Source organism: Urocampus carinirostris, chromosome 17, assembly GCF_059441175.1.
Source record: "Urocampus carinirostris isolate Australia breed hairy pipefish chromosome 17, RoL_Ucar_1.0, whole genome shotgun sequence".
Taxonomy (NCBI): Eukaryota; Metazoa; Chordata; class Actinopteri; order Syngnathiformes; family Syngnathidae; genus Urocampus; species Urocampus carinirostris.
The window spans coordinates 12,707,805-12,724,743 of NC_142365.1; the positions used below are offsets into that span (position 1 = coordinate 12,707,805).

The 16,939-nt window shown below is 41.6% G+C and overlaps 1 protein-coding gene across 3 annotated transcripts; it reads left to right on the forward strand.

The window, feature by feature from the left end:
• Positions 1 to 821: 821 nt before the first annotated feature.
• fam53c (family with sequence similarity 53 member C) lies at positions 822 to 15,903 on the forward strand. Of its 3 annotated transcripts, none has more exons than XM_088321528.1 (5): positions 822 to 1,104; positions 9,109 to 9,375; positions 10,752 to 10,809; positions 10,905 to 11,884; positions 13,455 to 15,903. In XM_088321528.1, the coding sequence occupies exons 3-5, from the start codon at positions 10,803 to 10,805 to the stop codon at positions 13,746 to 13,748; spliced, it is 1,281 nt and encodes a 426-aa protein (XP_088177654.1). In that variant the 5' UTR covers positions 822 to 1,104; positions 9,109 to 9,375; positions 10,752 to 10,802; the 3' UTR covers positions 13,749 to 15,903. The 3 variants fall into 3 exon arrangements, with proteins under 3 accessions (XP_088177654.1, XP_088177655.1, XP_088177656.1); XM_088321529.1 differs by lacking the exon at positions 822 to 1,104 and adding an exon at positions 4,644 to 4,795; XM_088321530.1 differs by lacking the exon at positions 822 to 1,104 and adding an exon at positions 4,644 to 4,795 and having other exon boundaries at positions 9,113 to 9,375.
• Positions 15,904 to 16,939: the final 1,036 nt, after the last annotated feature.

Genomic DNA, 16,939 nt, shown 5'->3' on the forward strand with positions numbered 1-16,939 from the left:
TTTGGCTTCTGAAAGTGGGATTTTCTTTTTTTTTTTTTTTCTCCCCCAGTAAAACCCATTTTTTTCTACTCTCATTTTTCCTGTTATTCTAAAACTTGATCAGTTTTTCCCAATATATATACTGAAATTCTCTGTTCTGTAAATTCTGTTTTATTTTTTCCTTTCCAACTCTGGAAAAATCCATTATCTGCACCGCATTATCCTCAGTTGGGGTGCTGGAGCCCATCCCAGCTGTCTTTGGGCAGGGTACACCCTGAACTGGTTGCCAGCCAGTTGCAGGGCACATAGAGACAGACTATTCATTCGCTCATTCATACTTTGGGACAATTTGGACTGGCCAGTTAATCTGACATGCATGTTTTTGAAATATGGGAGGGAACCCACGTAAGCATGGGGAGAACATGCAAACTCCTCACAAGAGGTTCGATCTTATGACCTCAGAACTGTGCCGCACACGCGCTAACCACTGCTCCGCCGTGCTGCTCTGTCTGGTAAATTCATTTTATTATCTTAAAGGTGAGCTAAAACCCATCCCTTTTTTTTGTCTTCTAAAATATTACTTTTTCTATTCCTCCTTTTTAACCATGTCTAGTCTCGATTGTTTTTCCAGTATCATTTTTTCCATTTGTCTTCTTTCCTCTGATAAAAAAAAACGTAAAAAACTTTTTTTTTTACAAAAATGGGCTAAAATACAAGGCTAAAGTAAAGCTACTGAGGGTAGTGGGTGTGTGTTTGAGAAATTGGGGAGGTGGGGTGTGTTAAACCCGCCCCCATTCCCCCCCTCCCCTCCTGACCGCCACCGTAAATGTTATTTATGAATGCCTTGCTCGTGTGCACGTCCGAAATCTCAACGTTCTATTTTAAATAATCGAACCACACCGATCTGCGATTCTTTCTCCAGGGAGGGGGCCACAACCGCGTGGCCGCCACGCGTGCACGCACGACAATTCATTCCGGGAGGGGGCGAGTCTGCTTTTATTTTTTTGGGATGCTGAGCTCCGCGACGGCGGCTTGTAGCGGTACGTCAGGCTCCTCCACGCCGGGTCAATAGACTGAGTGACCGCGGGGGAAGCCACCCGGAGGCGGCGAGGATTGTCCGTGGAGGTAAGCCGTCATGGAGTGTGCAACTGCCCGCTTGTTTTGCGGTTCCGTCCGGGGTGAGAGGAGGGTGGAGGTGATGGTGGTGATGGAAGGGTGGGGGGAGCTAACAAGCCCGGGCACATATCCATCCTTGCAGCCTCCTTTCGTGTTTCTCCTTCCCACGGAGAATTTTAAACCCTAATATAAATACTCTACTATATATTAATAATACATTTTGACTTAAATCCCTGCGTGTGCCCTCCACCCATCCGTTGGTTATTTACAGATAGCTTAGCATAGGCTAGCCGAGCTTATGGTGATGTGAATTCTGGCCCTGCTATCCAGGACAGGCTCATTCGGCTCGGCTCACTAAAGAGAGCTGGTTCTTTAGGCTCCCAAATGTTTTTCAGATTTGTTTGTTTTCTAAATGATATAGTACCAATTATGATGTAACATTACGCACATAATGAAACAATGAATCATTTTTAAACATGTATTATACGACTGTATAGGCTTAAGAGATTGCTTCCCTATGGCCACCACCAACCTAAACAAGCCCACAAAACTGTGAAAACATAACATGGGACTTATTTTTATTCCTTTTTTTTAAATTCCTGCTAATTATTGCACAAAACTGAAACTATATACCTTACGACATATTTTTGTTGCTCCCTAAAGCTTATCACACTTCTTTTCATTGCGCTATTCTTATGATGCACTACTATTTCTCATTGCTCTATTAATTATATTAAAGGTCAGTCTCCAAGCACTGCATTGTAAATATTTTTGCCTATTCAAACTAACATCATTTTATCGTTTGTTCCTCTTTAAAGTCTTTATTACATGTTTACCCTGGGGTGCCATTTCTCATCTTGTTGCATACAGTGTTTCACAACATTGACATCAATGACTAGAAAGACAATTCAAAATGAATTAAGGAATTATAAATAGACAGTTATTATAATAGTGTATTATAGTAGCCTTTTTTTCACCTAAGAGTGGATTTTTTAATCATTTAAACCCGATATGTCAACCATATGGCCCACGGAGCTAGCACATTGGAAGATGTTATCCTGCCTACAGTAAATTTCTGAGTTTATCAAAAAAGTGTCCAAAAGTTATTTTATTTTTAATAAATACAATAATCCCTCGTTTTTCGCAGGGGTTGCGTTCCAAAAACCTCAGTGGTAGTCAAAATTAAAAAATAATCTAGCCGATTTATTGCACAACTGCATTGATTAAAGTCACAATCCACTTTACATGATACTCTGTCGCCATCATGTAAATTTAAAGGAAAACTGCAATTACCTCCTGGTCGGCAACCGAGAAAAGCAATATTGGACCCCAAAAACGGATTAAGGGGGCACCATTTCCTGTGGTGTGTCCCGGACAAGTACAAACTGGTGGTGCCCATCTCTCTTTAGGCCAACAATTTATTCCAGCAGGTCTCACACCGGGGACCTTTTGTGTGTTAGGCGAATGTGCTAACCGCTATACTTCGATATTCATTGGAAAACCTTAAGAATGTATCCAGTTTTTTTCTTACAGAAACCATCTGGTTTTCTTTTATCAAACATTTTTTAAAAAGCACCAGGGAGCCAATAGGGAGCGCCACAGACCAACATGAGGCTTCAGAGCAAGTTTAATGGGTTTGTTGGCGATAGAAAGCATCTTCCTCTTTTGTAGCGTTTTGTTGACATGAGGGCTTTCAGAGAACCTTGAAAATGAAAAAGAGTTGTGCATACCTAATGTAGGTTAGGTTCAATAAGCTGGTTTACCTATGTGCACACCTCAGACTGCAATGTCATTGGCGCACAGGCAGACACAGGTAGATAGGGGCCGGGCACCTCTTTACCCCTTCTGAATGCAGAACAAAATGCACAACGAAAATCTGCAAAGTAGCAAAACTGCAAACAGTAAACTGTTATACAGCACCATATTAGTGTATGTGAAAAAAGCAAGTCCGTAGCTCATTTCTATCGAAGTTATTATTTTGTTAAAAAATCCCAATCTAATGCCCCTCCCCGCCGCCAGAGGGCAGTAAAGGTGTAAAAGAGCTGGCGTCCAGTCTGTTTTCATGTTAAAGACAATATTGTGCAGTATTTTCTAAGCTTCAGTAAACAAAGCCTTTTAATTTGATCTGGTGTTATTGCCTGTTTACTTCTAAAGCTCTCATTTTGTATTTCTAAATTTTTATTTATTTCAAAGCATTATGACAGTTTAGGCAAGCATATTTGTACTCATAGTTCTTCATAGTTTGTTTATGTCTGTGGAGAGATGGATTAAATGTAAAGTCCTTCACTTCAAATAGCCATTATGTCTGTACCCTACACATTATTACGAGCTTTTCGTCGTTCCTTGCCATATTGTGGTTGATACCTGGTCATTTTTTGTTCGTTTTTCTTGGTATTCAGGTCGCGTTTCATTTATTTTTGCTACTTTTTTGTTGTTTCTTGATGTATTTTGGTTGTGTCTTGGCCAATTTTTGTTGGTGTTTGGTGTAATTTTTTCATTTTTAGACAATGTTTCTCTGTTTTTTTGTCATTTTCTTTGATATTTTGGTTGTTTTCTGGTAAATGTTCGTTTCAATTTTTTGTTTGTTTTTTGGTCATTTTTGTTGTTGTTTTTTGGTCGTTTGTCGTGATTTCCTGGCCGATTTCTGGTAGTTTCATGGCGTATTTTGGGCGCTTCCTGGTCAATTTTTGTTTTTTTTTTGGTCAGCTTTTGTTTGTATTTTGGACAATTTTCGGTTGTTTTTTGGGTTGTTTTTTGTCAAATTTCGGTTGTTTCCTGGTTATTTTTTGTTCACTTTCTGTTCCGTTTTTCTTTTTTTTGGGGGGGGGGGGGTGTTTGTTGTTTTTTGAGTCTGTTTTTGGTAATTTTGTTGTCATTTTTTTGTTGTATGGTCAAAATAGTTTGTTTTTTTGGTGGACATTTTGGTTAGTTGTAGTTCAAATTTTTCGTTGATTTTTTTTTTGTACATTTTTGGTTCGTAATTTGTTTTTATGTCTGTTTTTGGTCATTTCTTGTCAATTTGGTTATTTCCTGGCCAATTTTTTGTTTGTTTTTTTCTTCAATTTTGGTTCGTGTTTTGGACATTTTTTGTTTTGTTTTTCGTCTCTTGTCAGATTTTGTTTTTTTTCTTGGGGAATGTATGTTCATTCTTACTTTGTATTTTGGTCGTTTTGGTGCGTTTTTTGGAAGTCTTCTGGGGTATTCTCTTCGTATTTATGCTGTCTCCTGTATATTCTTTGGTTTTTGGTCCATTTTCGTTTGTGTTTTGATCGTTTTTCAGGACAAGTCATGTTTATTTGTATAGCCCTTAATCACAAAGAGTCTCAAAGGGCTGCACAGACAACAGATCATTATTCTTGTCGTTACCTGGTCAGTTTTTGTTAGTTTTTGGTCATTTTTGCATTTTTTTTGGACGTTCACCTTAAGTAGGAAAAAGGGTGCCCAGGAAAAAAGTGTCTCGACGGGAACCGGCTCCCGTCGTTCACGTCAAAGAGCCGTTCTAAAGACCCGTTACGTTCGCGAATGACTCACCGCTACGAGCTTAGCCGGTTCGGTTGTCTTGCTAGCCCCCGCAGTGCAACCGAACCGGGCCGGGAAGAAATAGAACCACGTTTATTTTATCTTTTTATTTTTTCCTCGTGAGGGGAATTTTTACGACCTTTAAAGCTGCAACGAGACATGTTATTTATAACAGGTCCAGGTGTGTATATTTCTCCCTATAGGCTATACATACATATAAACGTGTGAAAACCGACAACGTCGTGTTACGTATTGAACAGCACTATTATCATATTCTTAATTAAAACACGCCGTTTGAATTTTTGTATTTATTGCAAAACGTCAAAAATGACTCCCCAAAACGTTGACGCTCCTCTTGCGCATCCTCCTGTTGAAAAACAATGGCGAGGGTTAGCATTGAGCTAGCGGTGGCGGCCTTAACGGGGTGGGCTCGGTTCCGTTGCTATCCTCAATGAAACTAAAGCTCATTAAGGCACTAAGGGTTCGAACCTCGATAAGTTGCAATGGAAGTCGGTTTATTTGTGTTAAAATAGAAAGTCTTTATTAGGTCAGATTTACTCCAATACGTTTAGATCGCTTTATTGACGTGATTTCGTCTTAAAATAGAAGTCTCATATTGTGTGGTGTTATTCCCATCTAGCCATTATATCCATCATCTGCACTGCTTATCGAATGAGGACCAAATTCTATCATCTATTAATTTACAAATGCCATATCCCCCTGGTGGGAGGCGGCTAGAGTCTAGAACACACCCACATCCACCAAAACATTCATTCCACTTTGCTCTTCCCAACCTGACACCGAACCCAAAATAATAGTCACAAGCATTGCATACCTGTCTTCCTGTACGTTTATTATGCATTTTAAGATGTGTACGACGTACAAGAAAATCCCTACGGAAAAACGCAAATTTTTCAATTACGGGTACCATCCGGTATACACCGCCTATTATGAAACGGCACATCAATCAAGTCAAACGAGTTCGCCGTGGTAGCCTCTATCCCGGTATCGTTTTTTTCGTTGCAAACGAAGCGAGCGGTTTGATGCTATTGTGCCGCCTGGGGATTTCCCATCATGCATCGTTCCGGGGAAAAAAATGGTGTAAGATTATTTTGTAAGGGAAAATACGACAATTTGTCCGGGCATTGAGCCGTGGAGGTTGACAGGTATGGCATTGAGGTGTTGAAACCTTCTATAGTCTATTTCAGATGTGTAATATTTGGTTGTGTTCGACGGGGTGTTTAACAGTTACTGTATTTAAATAGCCAACTAGTCACAGACTATAGAAATGATTATTTAAATACTCCAATAATTATTAGTTTTTTTTTCTAATTTGGCATGAAGTTGATTTAATTATGTGAATTAAACCATATAAAAACAAGAAAAATGGGTGCTATTAAAAAATATATAAATACAACTTAGTCCATTTTTTTAGGGACAGGAAAATAGATAATAGTAATGAAAATGATAAATTACAACCACATTATTTTTATCCCTGTGAATCAATAACAGGTTTATTAGCGGTAAATAAAACAAAAGTTATCTGCATTATGTGAAATACATTCAGTGATCAACTGCAAAGTAACAAAAAGAAAATGATTCTCAATAGTTTGGAATCCAATGGTCTTAAAGGGGTACATGGTGACTTTTCTTTGAAATGCTTGCAAATACGCTTGTCTTGCATAATGCTCAATCTCTTTTATAGCGAAATATACACATACAGAATGTAAAATGCATGTCATCTCAACCATATTGGTTTGAATCTTGTTGAGGCGGGTCAGACTCCGTTCATTCAATTGTCCAGAGTCCTTTCTCATTGAATGTTAGTGCATCACCGGTGTACTGCCATGATATGCAAGATCTATTGTGCAAACTATGCTTCTACAGTGGTCCTTTTATTGGCCATATCCAGGCTAAAATTGCTCCCAAACTAAAGAAATTTTGGTACACGTACTTGATGTTGACTCCTCCATTTCTTTGTTTACGTTACCGCTCAAGACAGAGACGCTATTGTGCATGTGCGATTCTCAGCAGAGATTATATTCTGGTAGCGATGCCTCACTCACAAAACGTGTCTGACGACAATAGACAAGCATAGAATTCATTGTCGGCCATTTCTTTTATTGCTTTTTCTCGACACTGTTGACTATTCGTTGCAGCCCCAGTGTTTACCTTGTCCAAATGAACAGGATACAGCTTTTGGTATGTTTAAGTCGTGATTGAACCCTAAAATAGACCTCTCATATTGGGTTGTGGTCAGCCTATCAACCTTGGACCAAGAAAAGTTGTTGATATGTTTACCTTGTCTAAATTTAGCCCCCCAAAGGCCCACCAGCACCAGACCTCTTCTGGGTTATTTTAGACATGATTTAGTCCCAAAATAGACATCTGATATCGCATTGTGTATATCTCATCCAACTCTGAGAAAGTTGAGTTAAGAAAATAGTAGTTGTTGTGTTTATATTGTTGAGATCTTGAAAAATACATTATAAGACATCTTTTAGTTGGAACCATGGCATCATTTACAATGTCTCGTTCAGACCTTCGTAACCGTTTGGGTCTATATCTGGTCAGGTCAGTTTTTGACGTGATTTAGTGCAAAATATCCAAATAGACCTCTCGCATTGGGTTGTGTTCCGCCCTTACAACCAGGACCAATTTGAGTTTGAAATTAGTCGTTCTTGTGTTTACCTTTTTTAATTTGAGCTGCAGAAAAGTTGTCTTGAAACATTTTCTATATATATTTTTCAACTAAATTTGATCTATTTTTGCGGATTTTTAACATATTTTCAGGACCATTTAACCTGTTTCGTGCACTTAATTTGGGGCGTTGAATCCTACTGGTCCCTGTTTTCGTATACGTTGTTTCTTAAACTACAGGCTCATTACATCATCAATTAAAGCAGTGGTCAGCAATCACCGGGCCGCGGATTGGTACAGAGGCCGTGGACCGTTTATCACCAGGCTCCACAGAAAGAAAGAAAAATGCCTTGTTTCCTATTTGTGTATACATTTATTTTCTTTCACCCTCCCAAAAAACAAAGTTTGGGTGCGTATTGTAGCGTGACTTTACCGAGAAATTATTTAACAGTTGACAAGTACTCTTTACCACATTTGCTCAGCATTGGAAGCAACGGGAATTAAACCCAGACCGCGGCGTTGAAAGTGCCAAATTTTAACCACAAGGATTGTAGCTCACACATAGGACTCAATGTCATCATCATACTATATTATTCACGGGACCACGTTGTACGACGCTCCAAAAAAGCATTATGGGAGAGACTCAGCCAAAACAGCCTTATACAATGTGGTACCATGAGTAAAAATGGTGTGATGATGGTATAAAATCTAATGTATTTTTCTATGGCATCTAGAGCTCTAGGGATCTAGTAATTACACAGTGGACTTGGGATTTTTATTATTATTGTTAGTACAAATTATATTATTGGGCCGGGCTGCAAGAATATAGTCAAATAATAAACTGGTCCGTGGTACAGAAAAAGTTGCGGACAACTGAATCAAAGAACACACGAAGTCGTCAAGGTTTTTTTTTTGTTATTTCATTATTGGACATGTCAGACATGTTTAAAAGTTATCTAATCTTGTTGTAAACTGTAATCATCGACATGAAAGACTATTTCGTCCTAAAATATGTTTTCATGTTGTTGAAGAAAAAGTCATTTTGAAGAAGTCCAACAGACAACTTTTTGGGAGGTATTTTTTGGGATGATTTTTTTAAATATTTGGGTTTGTTCTCCATTCGGCCCACGGTGCTATGGAATGCTCTTCCCCCTAAGATTATATCTGCAACCTCAGTGGAAATGTTTGAATATAAGCTTAAACATACTTCTACTCTATAGCATATGAATAATCTATATTTTATGTTGATGATATGTGTATTTGTTATTGCAACATCCGTTGCAGCCTGGTCATCCTGAAGGGGGATTACTTCATGTGCGGTCCCTTCTCAGGGTTTCTTCATTTTCCTCATGTTGAGGTTTTTGAGTTTTTCCTTGCCTTCATGTGGGTTTTAGATCAGGGGCTAGTGTCATAATATTCTGTGGTTTGCAATAATCTGTGGTCTCTGCAGCCCTTTGAGACTCTTTGTGATTAAGGGCTATGCAAATAAACATGACTTGACTTGTTGGATGGGTTTAATACAACCTAATTGTAGGTATCTATCTTTTCACTAAATCACATCTAAAACAGACCAGATGACGTCCGTTACTGGTGGGGGCCAAGGAAAACAAAATCATGAAAGAAAATAATCCTTCATTTTGAAATATTCAATGAACTTTGAACACTTGATTTCATAATTAATATATTGTTGTTTTTTTAACAATTTTATCCTTTTGCAGATTTTTACCTTTTTGTTTTACCTGCACAGAAAGAATAAGCCCTCCAATTTTGTTATACTTGTATAATGACAATAAAGGCCAATTAATGGCTGGGTCATTCATTCATTCAACTCAACCAATCCCCTGTTCCATTTAGGCAGGTTCCTGAGGCTGCCAACAGCGAGCAACACTCTGCCATGCAGTCCTTGTGAGGGTGGGCGGGGCTACCTGGCCCGGAGGTGCAAAGAGGCGGAGTCTGCAGCTATTTTCCCCTCCCCTTGAGGTGACGAGACCCCCTTGTCGGTGTGACCCCCTCTTACCACCTCCTCCGGCCTCCTTCGCCACCATGATGTGGTCGCTTTGCAGCTGGACAACGTGAGGAAGTCTGGAAGGCGACCCTGCTCCGCCGGGGGACTCGGATTTGGTAAGTGGCAGGTTAAGGGGGTTTAACTAATTAGCCCGTTTTGGGGTATTTTTTTGCACTATGAGGCAGTGGTCTGCAACAATAAGGCTGTGAACAAGTACCGGGATTTGGATAGTTTGGTACCAGGCTACAAAATAAACTCCATTATTATTTACCTATTGTATTACTCAGGGTGCTACGTTTCAGAATGAACTTGAACCAGGGCTTTGAGGTGGCACGTTTGAATTAAAATCAGTGTGATTCACACTGGCGGGTGCAGTTACCCATCGGGCGTTGCAACGGAAACAAGGATTCCCGCACGCCAAAGATAGAGTGAAGGATAAGTAAAACCAAAATACGGCGCTTATTACACCGTGCTACACTTCTCATTTGCCTCTCTCATTTTTAGCTTCTGATAGAGATGGGCATATAGTTTTGGCCCTCTCTTCTCCTTGGCAGACAGCATGCAGCAACAAGCCAGGTAGAGACAGTTGCTAAAAGTGTGCCTGTCGATCACACACCTAGGTATAAACTTAAAGAGAGAGAGAGAATGCCTGTTCCACCAAAGTGATTTCCTGCTCTGAGCAAATTTTTCTAATTGCTTGTGATGGCAACGCTGCGTTTTTAAACTCTGTTGAAAACGCTAGCAGTGTGTCAAGATACTGCGCAAGTTTTCTGCATAAAATGCTCGGCGCTAAACCTTTTTTTCTAGTCGCAGAGTTGAAAAATGTTCAACTTTGGGAAAATGCGACACTCATGTTACATTTCACCCAGCCCTCTAATCACAGTGCAAGCGGTGCGGGACAAACACAGCAACGAACGAGTAGCACGGTGGGAGGGGCTGACTGACGGAGATAGATATCACAAATACACACCATAGTATTTGCTATCGTTTATATAATGAAAAATCTAAAAGGTATTTTGTTTAGAAGTAAGATCTGGCCTAAAAAAAATCTATTCGTAACCAGCCCGACAAATTCATTTTATTTGGGGGACCGAGGCTGAAGCAAACCCGAATTTTCGCATTTCACTTGATAGGACTTTTTTGTGAGGAGGAGGAGGGTTTCCCTCTTGCTAACTTTTTAAAAATGATCCAGCTTATTTGTCTCTGAGGAGGATCCGAGCAGTGGATCCCATCCCCCTTTAGTGCAACACAGCCCGCCAAATTTATTTACAACTCAATCCTGACCCGAATTTTGGTTCGGTTCCAGGTCCGGTGCCTACCTCTAATTTTGATTGAAATTGCATTGATACATAATTGAAAATAATATTACATTTTTTAATAATACAAGTCTTTGGCGGAATGAATTACATCCTGAGTACTTCCTTTGGTTTCGGAAACCCTGTTGCAGCATTTGGTTTAACAACGGTTTGGTTATTTTTGGTTTGTGTCTCAGTCCCTGCTGGACCCGAAAAGCCTCGCCGAGTGCTGGCCCCCAGATGGCTTGATGCCTGGTGAGTGTCCCAAGGAAGACATTTCTCCAATTCTGCATTTTTTGCTTGTTACAATGTCCCAATGAATCATACGTAATTGCTCTGTCTGTCCTCAGAGAGCAGTTACTGGCAGCTCTGCCCTCCCTCAAAGTCCAGCCTACAGGGGGGATTACTGAGCTCTAGTTTCCCCCCTGGCCCAGTCCCCCTGGTGCCGCCCGATGTCCACCTCCAAGAGGGGGGCAGCCCCCTTGACGGATCGCAGCAGCAGCACTGGCCTCTGGCACCCAGCACCTCGGCGTCCGAGCTCACCCTACCTGGGGCGGCGGCCTCCCCAGGCCCCGCCGCCCCCCCAGGCCCTGCCCCGCCGCCTCCTCCTCCCCCGCCGCCCAAACGTCACTGCCGCTCCCTGTCGGTCCCTGAGGACCTGTCGCGATGCCGCTACACGTGGCGGCCCAGTGCCTCGAGGGTTTGGACTCCTGTCAGTCGCCAGCAGTGCCACGGAGGAGCAGGCGCGGCTGGCATGGCAGTGGCGGCGGCGGGGGGCGCTTGCCCGCTGCGCGCCCCCAGCTCCTCTCTAAACTCGTCTCTGCACTCGTCTTCCAGCCCAACCTTCTTCAGCTTGGCGCTTTCTCCCGACTCGCCCTTGCCCTGGAACTTCCCCTGGGACCCCAGCGAGGCGGCGGCAGGGGGGGGCGCCTGTTGCTGTTTTTTCCCCTCGCCGTCCTCTTGCTCATCATCCCCCTCGCCACTCCACCCACCCCCGCCCCCCCAGCGCCGTTTCTCCCTCTCGCCCGTGCTCATCAGGGACTCCGCGACCGCCACTTTCCTGCCCCCGCCTCCTGTCTCTAGCCGGGCGCCCCCGCCCCCGGCGGGATGTTGCGCAACCAGCGGGGCTACGGCAGGGGCCCCCGTTCCCGCTTCGCCATCTTCGGCGTGCAGCACGCCGTCGTCCCTGCGCCGAAGTTTACCTCCGCAGCTACCGAGGTGCCACTCGCAGCCCTGCGACCTGCTGCTGCTCAAGCCCGGGCTCAAGCGGCGCCGCGACCCGGACCGACCCTGCGCCCGCCCCGTCCTCGATTTCACCAAGATGACTCAGGTACGGAAGTGCCGAAACACCACCGCCACTCACATACTGCTTTTTCCTGGACGATAAGACTCACCTAAATACCTCAAAATAGCCAGAAATTTAAAAGTGTGTCTTATGCACCGCAAAATACGGTGGATCAGACGGTGTAAATGCATACAGTAAGGCTGCACGCTTTTTCAGATCGTGAATGCAATTCCAAAACAGTTTTCGATTTAATAAGGAAACTGCATTTTTCTGCATTTTTTTTTTGCGAGTACTTAATCATAGTCCTGATTGAACCTTGAGAAAACAGTGCCCCCTTCTGGGGAGCATTGTAAGGGTTGCTGTCTCCTCTCACAAGCCTCACATGAGGTTGTGTGGCATAGCGTGCTGCTTGGAAAATTAGCTTTCCCTTTATTGTCTATCGCCGTTAAAACTTGCCTTTGGTTAGCCTGAGCCGTCAATACACGAACTGCGACAGTTCTGGTTAGCCCACCACTCCATTACTTGAATAACAAAGGGGGAAAAAAACACGAACACGTTAAAAAAACGCATTGTCTTGCGACTACACAATCACTCTACATCACATCGCAATATTAATTTAATTTTGGTTTATCGTGCAGCTTTAGAATACAGTATTTCTAGGTGTGAATTACGTTTTTTACTGTATACTTCAGTATTCAAGCAATGATTGATCAATCAATAATAATCATTGGATCAAAGTGCAAAACATTGTATGCAACGGGATTTGAACTTCATTTTGGGAGGTCAGGGCGCCGACACTTCACCACTCGACCACCAGTGGTATGGATGACACATGAAAAGCCATTAGAGCTTATCTCAATTATTACACTACTTTTACTCATGATGCCAGAAACACTGGCTTGCATAATCCATTCTGGTAGGGTAAACAGTCTCTTCACTTCTTCACCGGTGGGTCTATAATGTTCCAAGAGATTATTGATGCTATCAATTATTTTTTTTTAATATCTGTCAACAAATACAGTATGTGCATTTTGTGAAATACACTCGGTGGTCTACTGGTGGTAGACCTTGGCTCTTTTTCCCATTTCTTCTGCAGTTTTGTATTCCTTTTTAAAAAAAAAAAAATCTCCCCTATTTTTTGTTATTCCATGTAAAAAGCGGTTTTAAAGGGGTCAATGGTGACTCTTTTTAGGACTGCATGCAGTTAATGATGTCACTTGAATCTTACATGCTTTCTTTTTGAATGTTCATGCATCACCGATATACTGACATGATATGCAAGTTCTGCTCTGCAAATTTTGCAAGTCGTCTTTTAATTCGTCATATCTGGCCTTAAATTCTCCCTGTCTCTAGATGTTTTGGTAAGCTTACTTGATGTTGAGGCAGTTTTTTCTGTATGTTACCGCTTGAGACGGGGATGCTACTGCGCACCACTAACTCAGCAGAGATTATAATAATGTGAGACACCTTAAAAAACATGAGAAAAAAGTGTCTTGTGATAATAGTCTACAATAGACATCATTGTTGACTATATCGATTGGTGATTTTTTGTCGACAACATCGACTAATTGTTGTGGCCCTACTATGAAACCATTTTTGTCCTGCATTCCACCAGACCCGCAGCATGGACCCGCAGTATTTGGAGCGTGGCGGCAGGCTGGCCTGCGGCAGCGACTTCTTCATCGGCATGGAGTCGTTCATGGGCGACTTCCGAGGTTCCTGCTCGCCGGCCGATCTCCTGGGCAGGTCCAGCATCGGCCCGCTGAGCGAAAGCGACGAGGAGTGCCGCGAGGACGACGAGGAAGAAGACGAGGACGAAGCCGACCAGCGCGAGGCCTCGCAGCAGCCGCAGGCCGTCTTCGAGAGGGATTGTACAGAACTGGACTTGAGCTTAATTGAAGAGAACTGAGGGCTTTGTAAATGGAAGGCCGACCTTTGTTTTTTTTTTTTTAGATTACTCATAATATCCTCGTCCCCACCTCCAACTGGCACTAATCAATGAGATGATACCTGATTGACATCAAGAGCGATGATATGACTACTTGCTGGGAGAAGCTGCTGTTGAAAATCTTACACAATATAAGTTGGTGCTCCGTTTCCAGATAAAGATTTTTCCTCGCCTTCTGCAGCTGCCGAATTTCCTAAAGGGGGCGCTCCGCTGTCCACCTGAATACTCAACATATGGTGCCGTCAATCAGACAGATAATAAGACGTTTAAGACCACTATGAAGTAAGAAACCTAATTATGCACTTCATGTTAAAAACATTGAAAATAGATAAACTGGGGGTTCTAAAAGTCTGTCAGTTTATTTTCACATTGACCAGCTCAGAAACTATTAAGGATATAAAACCTCATCTGGTAAATTTATAAAGCTTGTATTTTAAATTTGACATGGAATGTTTAATGTGAGCACCATCGTTGAAGTTGAGAGGCATCCCGTTCTTTTAGCTGGGGGTAAGCACCCATCCGTTATGAATTTACCATGCTATCTCACAATAGATGTCCGTTGGCAGAGTGATACTGGTGAAAGTAGGAAAAGGACTATGCTAACAATGCGAACCCAAACCCAAAAAGCAGAGTTCGTTTGAGTGCTTGTAAAAATGTCACATACTTGCTCGTGCAACAAAAGCTACAATTATTATTTCAGCGAGAAGATGGCATCAGCAAGTAAAATATTTTAGTTACATACAACACCTTTAAGGTCATATATGCTTTGACTGAAAAAAAATTATGTGTATCAATCAACAGAAAAGTAATTGTGTCATGACAAAGCGACTCAGTCAACTAGCTGTAAATCCTAATAAAAATCCTAATAAATTCAGTGTTCACACTCAAACACACATTGGAGTGTGACAAAAAAAGGGAAAAAGCATTAAAAAATGTAAATGAATTTACTCGCTAAACTTCAGAAGCCCGTACAATAACATCTCAATCTGACTCATTCTGGCAGAGCGCAGTACCGCCTCTCGACCAAGTTGTGCTACTTCTATAAAAAATCTAAATATATTCTAATGAAGTACACAAACACCTAGATTATTTCTAGCAAACCAAGCTCTCTGGTTACTTGCACACATTGTAAAGAGGTAGATAGGAGACACAACCAAGTTGTTTTACTACTCTACGTGGTAGATCTAGCAACACATTAAAAATCAACTACTCATATAAAGAGATTCACAAAAATATTTACAGCTGGCACACATTCTTTATCCCCTCTACAAACCTTAAAATCTATTATCTCTGATACTCTTATTGTCATTCTTAAGACAATCGAGCATTGATGATTACTGGCTTTCCTACTATTAATACATTATTGATTAATTCAGTTATAAATGACTTATACAATAACAATTCCAATCAATGTGTTGCAGACCTTTTACTATATGAATCTGCACTTTTTAGGTAAAGAATCCCGTAAAATTGATTTAAAAATGGATAAGCAAATTTGTTAAAAGTTGGTGTGTTCAGGTGCACTCCGGAGCTGCTTTCGCCCCGCCCCCTCGCAAGTAATCACTGATGCTGTTGTGTACTCCAGTATTTATACTTTTCTGTCCAAATTACTGCCCACACATTTTGCGTGCGTGATAATTACAATGTTAGTAAGAAAAGTGGATGAAATGATAAAGGTTAAGGACAATCATTAAGATGAATTGTTGAAAATATATGTATAGGAGAGGCCTAGTCAATTGTTATTTGTGTTCAATTTGAACACTGTAGGAAAATAATACACACACACGAGACGCCATTATCCCTTCTGTTTCCCAACATGCGCTTTAAGAAAACGTACTTTCAGTTAAACTGTGATAACAGAGACGGAAAAAAATAGGAAAACATTTTCCAGTAGTTTGAAGTTTCCCAGTTCCTTTTGAGATTTTTTTTTTTTAGGTCGGCCAAAATGGGACTCTCGATCACGATGGACAATGAGCGATTACAAACAACTTAAGAGAAACTCGTCTTTTAATATTATTATTACTATTATTATTGTATGTGTTAAAGACCAAAATGACAACATGGCAATTTGAAAAGCAGTTTGTGAATAAATTATTGAGAATTATTTTACAACCAACTTGTATATTGTGTTGTTATCGTCAGTACGCAATTACAAATAATATATTCCCACCATTACAGTAGGGAATCCCTTCTGTAACCACCTACATTGAGTGAATTTCCGCAAAGTAGGAACCATACATCTATCTCTGTATATCTAAATAGTTAGCTTTTTAAATGTCTAGCTGCAAATCTATTCGGATGTGTAGCTGGACATCTATTCAAATGTCTAGCTGGAGAACTATCCAAAAGTCTAGTTGTCGAGCAACTCTGGTGTCTAGCGGGCGATCCATTCGGATTTCTAGCTGGAGATCTATTCAGATGTCTAGCTGAAGATCTGTTCAAATTTCTAGCTGCCGATCTATCCGGGTGTCTAGCTGCCGATCTATCCGGGTGTCTAGCTGGAGATCTATCCGGTTGTCTAGCTGTAGATGTATTCGAAAGTCTAGCTGGCGAGCTAATCGGGTGTCTAGCTGGAGATCTATTTGTGTGTCGTGCTGGAGATCTATTCGAAAGTCTAGCTGGAGATCTATTCGAAAGTCTAGCTGGAGATCTAGTCAAAAGTCTAGCTGTCGAGCACCTTTGGTGTCTAGTGGGCGATCCATTCGGATTTATGGCTGGAGATCCATTCGGATGTCCAGCTGGAGATCTGTTCGGATGTCTAGGTGCCGAGCTATCCAGGTTTCTAGCTGGCGTTCTATCCGGATCTCTAACTGGAGATCTATCCGGGTGTCTAGCTGGAGATGTATTTGAAAGTCTAGCTGGCGAGCTATTCGGATTTCTAGCTGGAGATCTATTCGGATGTCTAGCAGGAGATCTGTTCGGGTGTCTAGCTGGCGATCTGTCCGGGTGTTTAGCTGGCGATCTGTCCGCGTGTCTAGCTGGCGATTTATTCAGGTGTCTATCTCATAACACAATCCATTTAGTTATGTGCATTACCTTTTTGATAGTTTGATGCAGCAAACGATAGACTCATAGGCTTTGTTAATTTCCCTGGGACATTTGTGTTTGCTTCTCTGCCTCCACAGCAAAAATGCCACAGTTGTATCCATCCA